General features: G+C 34.7%; 1 protein-coding gene across 3 annotated transcripts in view; it reads left to right on the forward strand.

Moving 5' to 3' along the window:
• The window catches only part of CAPS2 (calcyphosine 2), a 30,571-nt gene extending 24,740 nt beyond the window's left edge, over positions 1–5,831 (forward strand). For 2 of the 3 annotated variants that reach the window (XM_086471634.1, XM_086471641.1), the window contains exons 13-17: positions 717–790; positions 2,384–2,538; positions 3,104–3,223; positions 4,264–4,360; positions 5,656–5,831. In XM_086471634.1, coding sequence (XP_086327760.1) covers positions 717–790; positions 2,384–2,538; positions 3,104–3,223; positions 4,264–4,360; positions 5,656–5,831 — 622 coding nt within the window. The remainder of the gene's footprint in view (positions 1–716; positions 791–2,383; positions 2,539–3,103; positions 3,224–4,263; positions 4,361–5,655) is intronic. The other variant, XM_086471648.1, reaches the window with a different exon arrangement.
• The last annotated feature ends 2,492 nt before the right edge of the window (positions 5,832–8,323 follow it).

Genomic DNA, 8,323 nt, shown 5'->3' on the forward strand with positions numbered 1-8,323 from the left:
AGAGAGGTAAGCCTTTGGCCTCAGAAAGCAGAAGGAAGAGTACTCCATGGCAGAGCACTGCTGAGCAAGCAGCTCAAAGTCGACAGTAGTGCTTTTCCATTTTGCCTTCCTATTCTGATTAAGATAATTATAGGGCTGCTTTTTTTTTTTTCTTCCAGTAGATTCTTTCACAGCATTTTTTTATTTTTTAATAATTTCTGATGTGGGTTTCTGGGAAGCCCTTCTCAGAAGGGAACTTGCCAGACAAAACACAAAATGTAACTGCAATTCCTAGATCACACCTAAGATGCTGATCCAGCTTTTGGTCTACACCCTTGCTATTTCTCTTCTAATGAGAGATTTGTAGCTACTTCATGTTATCTTCCTGTTGGTAGCTAAATGTAGTTGCTTTAACAAACTCTTCCAGTGGCCTGAGCTGAAGATTAGGACTGTCCTGAAATAAATTCCTGGAGATTTTATGCATGGGAGGAATTGTCCATGATTAATGAATTTGTAGAGGAGCTGCTAATAGAATATTGTCAGAAAGGAATTTCTGCATATCTGTAGCTGTTCGGCAAGGACTTTTGTGCGTGTCATCTCAAACTCGGGCAATTGGATACTGTACTTATAAGGGTAGTACAAAAATTGAAGTTCAATATGGTTTTGACTACAGCTGTTTTGAATTCAGTAATATTGCATGTAATTTCACCAGTCAACATTAATTTTGATTATTTTAGAGCTTCTATTGAATTCAGGCAAGAGTGTTCCAAGCATGCGGTCGACGACAGCGAAGTTTTCAAAAAGATTCAAGGTTTGTGTCTATCAGAACTCATTTAATTTTAATTTCTGTATCTCTACCTTTACAGCTCCACGCAAGGAACAATAGTGACTTTATATATACATTTCATTTGTGTAAATGAAATGAAACAAAAGGTAGATATTTATCAGAATATTACTAGAATCTGATACCAGCATAAATTGATCATAAGAATACTTTATCCTCTCTCTTTCTTTAAATAAACAGTCTGGCTGAAGATCATGGAGATGATATGGAATAATTGTGAATGTAATCAATAAAATGTTACTCTCTATGTCAACATAATGCCTGAAAAAAATGCTGAAACATAACAATCCTATGTTAAACTGGCGTTAAACTAAAACATTATGAGCAAAATGTACAAACACAATCTCATTTCTTCAGTTAATTTTGCGCTAGATACTTATTTTGGCCATTATTTCTATGCATTAATTTGGGGGTATTTGATAGTCTTTAATATTATGCTTATTATATGTGAGTATAATTGAGTAGTATATTCTGGAGTATGTGAATAAATTTTTCTAGTTTCCTACCTACAGGCTTTAGGACAAGGGCATAGCTTTGTGTTTAAAATTATGGAAAGATGCTTATGCAGTGCTGTGTATTATTTTCATAACCTGTGGTCAACAAAAACTGTTGAACTGAATAGCTTCCAGCTTGTAGAATCTCCAGTATTTACTGTCAATAGCTAAACCTGTTTTAAATAGGCACTCTGGTCACTGAAAACTGCTTGGACATTTACTTTTAGACAAATTGTTGGAGTAATAATTAGGGATATTTTTTAATCTTCTAGTTACTCCATTTTTTCCCCTCACAGATAATAGACACAAATTGATTCCTCAGTTGTCTGACTACATCTAAGGTTTGCTGGTGTGGCCTGGAAGAAGGTTAAGTGTATATACTACAAGACATATTTGAACATACATCTGAGTTTGAACTTTGCTGGAAAAAAACGTTCCTTCTTTCACTGCCTCCCCCCCACCCCCCGTTTTGCTTTATAATTGTAGATACAAGTAATTTGAAGATATAATATGATAACAGCAGATGACAGAGTATGCAGAGAAGCTCTGACATCCCCAAAGTAAATCTGCTACGTAAAGATTTTGATAAGGCTGTCATTTTTACCATAGAAATAGTTCTCTGCATATTATTTTGGAATGATGCTGCGGAATTACTTATATTTGTTCTTATTTCCACATGGAATGTTTGTATTACTGAAGTAGTGTTCCTAAGCTGCTTTGTGTGTTGAATTGTGGTATGGAATCAGTTCTAGCAGTAAGTAAGCAGTTTTATAATCTGAGCACATAGAGGGCGACAGCCATTCTTCCTTTCCTTCTGTGATCCATTCAAAAGTTTTGTTAGATGTTGCTGCTGCTTTATATGATTTCTACCTAAATGTTAAGTAACTGATAGTTTAATTTTGAACTGACATTCTCTCCTCAAAGATAAGGGAGCCTGGATGTGTGGATATGTAATTTAAAAGGCAGTATGACAAGTACTTGTGGTTTTCTTTACTTTTTTTTATTATCTTTGCAGTAAGTGGCCAACTTCAGGTAAACATTGTCCTTTGTTTCTCTAAATCCTCAGGTATACTCAGAGAGACGCTAAGTAAAAGAGGAGTTCGGGTTATAACAGGCTTAGGAAAGTATTTCCGACAGGTAGACAAGAACAGAAGTGGTTTTCTTTCTCAGGCAGCCTTTAAAGAAGCTCTAAAAGTATTCCATTTGGAAATGCCTGAAGGGGTAAGTCTAGCTGAAACTCTAATCATGGGTATTATCTTACTTAAATTTTGGAATCTTTTCTTTTCTTTGCTTTAATCTATAGTTTAATAGCTGTTTTTTGCGAGGGTTTTTTGTGGTTTTTGGTTTTTTTTTTTTTTTTTTTTTTCCCCCTTGGGGAAGGTATTTTGGTATTTCTGCATTCAGTTCTGTGTGAAATTCTTAAAGATAATAAAAAATTTAAAAACGTGCTATCTTTTTACATCATGAAGAAACAAATGGGATTGCAGTCTATTTTTTTTTTGTTGTTTTTGCCTTTTAATAATAATTAGGATGATGCTATTTACTTATCTTTTTTCTTTGTTTTATATATCATGTTTTAAAAATGGCCCACAAGTATCAGAACTGCAAATAATGTGAATTATGGTCATCAGTGACCGATGATGACTTGCGTTATTTTGAACAAATCTTTGAGTCAGTTTGAATCTGGAAGTTGCTTTTCTGTGAGAATACTGTAATTTCCTATTATAGCTCTTGTTTTATTCTAGGATTTAGTGAATAACTTTGGAAAAATATTTTTAAATTGCAGGACTTTGAATCCTTATGGCTTATTCTTGATGACAGCAAGAATGATAAAGTCGACTATGGAGAATTTACTCGTGCCATATTTGGAGAAATGAATGAATATAGGAAAGCGTTTGTAAGAAAAGTAAGTTTTGTGGCATATATTCTAAGTGTAGCTGTTTTGCAGTCTTACTTTGGAGTTAGTTATTCGTCATGTTCTGGTGGTTGGTTTTTTGTTGGTTTTCTTAAATTGTGCATCTGGTGATTGACTTTTTAAACTCTCAGATCAGTTTATTAAAATAAATGTGAATTAGGGGACTGGATGCTGTTTGAGATTATAAACTCTAGAATTATTTCCTTTATTATTTTGAGTTTATGCGTATGTGTGCTATTCTTACAGTTCAGTCCAGTGTATAAAGCATCTGGCACCGTGAAACTGTCTCTGTTTCCAGAAGTCTGTTTCCTTGTTTTGGCAAATCACTATGTCTGTGTGCAGATTTTTTTCCCTCGGTGTCTGAACTAAGAGGCAATAATACTTGCCTTCTTTGAGAGCTACAATTAGATTCATTATATTTGTGAGACTTCTTATATTTGAAATGCGATTTGTTCTATGTCTCATGTAATGCGAAGCCATTTGCAGTGTGAAACACTGATTACAAACCAGCCAATAGAGGAGCGACTGACAGGATATCAAGATCGAGAAAAATGACATGTACTTTCATACTTTGAATCGTGAACAATCTGACTCCCCTAGCCTCATGTGTCAAGCATGTGTATTTGAGTAAACTGAAATGAAAACGACGCTGCTGTTAGCAGTGCTGAAGAGGCTGTGTTGAGGCCTCTGTCAGAACGATGCAGGAATCTTAGTAATTAGAGAAGGCAGAAGGGAAGCAGCTTAACTTCTGATTCTAAGGATGAGCTAGAAATCTGGGAGAGAAGAAAAATGTTTTTCAGTTGGTAAGGGTACCACATTTGATGTGAAAGCTGTTGAGATAAAATAATCATGAAACTCCATAATCTAGAATCGCTTTCTGGTATCTGGTGCCTTACATAAAATAAGTAAGTCGACATAATCCATAGCGCAAGATCTGAAAGTATGGGGTGGGTAGGTAGTTAAGATCTTTGTATCTTTCCACTTTTTTTTTTTCCTTATATGCTTATGTGAAACTTTTTTTTCCCTTATAGGCTTATATGAAACTAGATTTCAACAAAACTGGGAGCGTGCCTATGGTAGATATCAGAAAATGTTACTGTGCAAAGAAACATCCTCTAGTATTGGCAGGTAATTCACATGAACAGAAAAAAAAAAAAAAAAAAATCTGTAACTGCTGAAGTCATCTTGTTAGCAGAGATACCGGATCCAGAAACGGGTTGCAAATACAAACTGTTTTCATATCGGCTTAGACTCGAGCTGTTAAGGGGAACTTTTTTCCTCTGGTGACCTATAAAGTGTCTATCTGGAACGTGACTATAAATAGTAATGGAGTTCCTATACGCAATTTTAATACTTGCTTGCTGCAAATACTGCATATATGCAGAGTAGTTCCTTTCCCTACCTGTGTAGGACTACATGTAAGCAGTTATTCCTCAGCTTTGATGTGCAAGTTATGAGTGACACATGTGATACTAGTAATTTTCATTTAGGAGGATACTCTCATTTACATATTACTGTTTTTTCCATGAAAATATGCAAGGTTTCCAACTGACACTGAACATACTCAGCACCTGAAGTTCCTTCTGAATAAATTATTCATTTATTTCTGGGGCAGGATTGTCATCCTTTATAGAGGAAATGTTGGTATCTTCATTATTTTTTCAGGATTCTCAAAAATGTTTAAGCTCTGCCATTGAAAAAAAATTGGAGTTTAAGTATTTGTATGTCAGTTTCTAAAATAACATCTCCATGTACCAAACTAGTGATTGCAAAAGTCTCCCTAGTGTCCTCACCCTTTCTGTTTTACCTGTAGAAGAGGGGGTTTTGTGTTGCCAGTGATTTTAATGGTAACACATGAAGACACGTGGTGATATAGGGATGTTACACATGCAATTTTTTCAATGCTGTAATGCTGTATCTTTTGCATTTTTTCTCAATGCTATGAAATCATCTTGAGTATAATTTTTAAGTCTCTAGAACACAGATGTAAATTGCAGAACACTTCAAATGCAAACTTGCATCTTAAGGTTTTCCTAGAGCTTTGAACTTGTATTACATTAAAATAGGCTTTATTAGAAGATCATTTCTGAATTAACGAAATTTTAATTTACAAATGCATTATTCAGTTTTTGCAGTCATTTGAAGAAAAAAAAAAAAATCTTCCTGATCTCATAATTAATTGAAATTGACTGTGGCCTCATGTTTCTGTTGATATTTAAGGCTATCATGCTATTAAAGTAAGATGACTTCTGCAGCTGGTATTAAGTGAGCCAGTGACTTAACTCTGAAATCATAATGTTGAATTTGTTCAAGAAAAAAATACTTGCAAGCTAAAATTTGAAAGGTTCTTGCCTGAAGTATATTAAATGCTATATATTCGCTGTTCTTGAAAATATATTTAATGGAAAAATATACTTTCACAGGCAAAGCTACAGAAGAAGAAATTAAATCATCTTTTCTAGAAACGTTAGGAGAGTCCTGCAGCAATCCCAATGAAGTGTCCTATTCTGAGTTTGAAGATTACTATGAAGGATTAAGTATTGGAATCATGGATGATGATGATTTTGTTAATATCTTAAGGAACGCTTGGGGAATTTAGAGTGGAAAACGACAAAAATGAAGAGAAGACATTTTCTAAACAAGGAGTAAGCTAAATAAGGGAGGATTTAGTCTTGATGTGCATTACTTCATAATTAGAGTCTTAATCTGACTTCAGGGACTGAAAATTTTAGATGCTTTTAGAATAATACATGACAAATTTCTTAGAGTCTGTTGAGGTATGCTAACCACTTTTTTAATATAAATGCTGTTCGTTCCTTTTCATTGGAAATAATAAAGGCTGTTCCCCATACAAAAGGCATCATTTGCTTGATATTAGAAGAAAGTGGCCTATCTTAAAATAAGAGGGAATTGGAATACTAAGATGCATAAAGGAGTGTATGCAAGAGAATATTTAGTTTTATGATGCACTGTGAAAAGCTTTAGATTTGACTGTATAAATATCAATGGTAGCTTTTCTCCAGAGTTTTCTTCTTATAAAAATAATATGTTTATTCTTATAACATTCTTTGTCTCGTTTCATGTTTCTTATGCTCGTACTGAGCTTGAAAGAGAGCAGGTCATCTTTTTCCAATTTTGAGGATGTCTGCAGTACTGAAGGTGCAGAGGTGTTCACACCAATTAGCCCTTTGGCCTGTGGGCTATCTTGACTGATCTTATTTGTTCGTCTTGGTCAGGCGTCCGAAGCTGAGTATTGAGTCCCAAAGATTTTAATAAGCACACATATATTTTGTAATGTACTTCTTCCTTTCCTATATTTTGCTAAGTGGTTTTCAAAACAAATAATTTGTGTTTAAATATCTGGTTTCTTACTTGGTGTTGCTGTGATTTATTTTTTTTCTTTAACCCAAAACTTAGCAATGATACTCTTTGTCAAACTGATACATAGCATTTCCTATCTACTCTGAAAGTACAAAACACAAAAGTGTAAAAATAAATAAATAAATTTTAAACCCCCACCTCTGTCACAACACAAATTAAACCATGAATTAAAATATTTGTTGCTGCTTCAAATATTCAGACACATACACTTTTCAATGTAATACATCTTGTTAATTCTGTAGAATTCTTTGTGTTAAAAAACTGTATTACTACTTAGAGATAGCCTTTGCTTTCCATATAGCTGTCCCAAAATTAACTGTATGTTGAACTGCATTTCTTAAGCCTATGCAATTAAAATATATTCATTTTCTCTGTACTTATCTGCCTGGTTTTGAATTTATAGTCTGTGGTTAACAGAACCTTCCTCTGAGACAGAATTTGTGTTTCATAGGAATTTAAGAGCAGGGCTGGAATGAATGCTGAAATGAGGGACCTTGGTCCCTCTGTGGCTGACTGGTTTGTTCTGATACAGCACTTTGTTGTTCTAATAGCTTGTGCATTGTTATGTTTTGATTGTTTGTACCCTGTCCTCTGTTGTAAGTAGAATTGCAATTTCTGCTCTAGATCCTCAGATGAGGGATTTTGGGAGTTTCTTTTGGGGCTGCAAAAGTCCGCGTGTATCGGTTTATAGAGAAAGGCAAATTCTGTCAATGCTTATTCTAAGCAAGAATTCTGATGTGGCTCATTATGATTTTCTTACTCCCCATTCCTGCTGGAATTTCTCTTGCTGGAAAGATTTTGTTAATTAGCGTTCTTGGAATTGGTGATTCTGAGAAGGGCAACTTCAGCTGATTTTACAGGCATCTGCTTGTTAATGTGTCTGTTCAAATAACTGGAAAATACCAAGTGGCAATTTTATTAGTTTTTCAAAGAATGACCTGCGCTATTTAGACTTGTTCACTTAGGAGAGTTGTACCAACGTGTAAAATCATAGCTCAGTTTAATAAATGTGAAAGTGATTGTGACATGAGATATTGGTATATTTCTTTGCAATGCTTAATTTTTTGGTGATGCTTTTAGGAAGATTATTCCACATTATCATATGGAACGGAAAAATTGATGAGAAGTGGATGTCTCCTTAGTGGGCCTGCTTATCAGCAGAGGCTGGATAGGTCACATCTGCAAATTAAGCGTTCTTTATTTTGTTCTTATCACTAAAATGAGGTGCTGTTACAAGAACATTATTTCCATAGCTTTGGTAGTCATGCATTATTTTTTTTTTTTTTCTTAATCTGAAGACAGATCCTTAACAGGGTAATCTAAGGTAAATTCTAAAGGTCAGAAATTTCCTCAAAATGCAAGTACTCTGGTAATTAGGTAAAACCTGCTAGGTATACAATTTCTATTAACTACAAGGTCAGTTATGCATCAGTGGCTGCCTCCAAACATCAGGTATGATGTACTACGGTGGATTTTTAAGTGACATAAAAGTCACTTTCTATCTCCCCACTATTTTTCATTGTCTAAACTCAAGATGGTGGCAGTGAATTCAAACCATCTTCTACCCAAGGCTGGCCCACCATGCTTACAGTTAGTAGAAAAGCACAGAGACAGTGTTCAGCCAGGGTCTGTGATGTCTGACTTCATTTCATTAACAGTGGTCTCAATGCCCTGATTAATTGCATTCTGATGTGCTCTTATTTACTTGTA

Source organism: Leptosomus discolor, chromosome 1 (assembly GCF_034619465.1).
Source record: "Leptosomus discolor isolate bLepDis1 chromosome 1, bLepDis1.hap2, whole genome shotgun sequence".
In the NCBI taxonomy this organism is placed as follows: domain Eukaryota; kingdom Metazoa; phylum Chordata; class Aves; order Leptosomiformes; family Leptosomidae; genus Leptosomus; species Leptosomus discolor.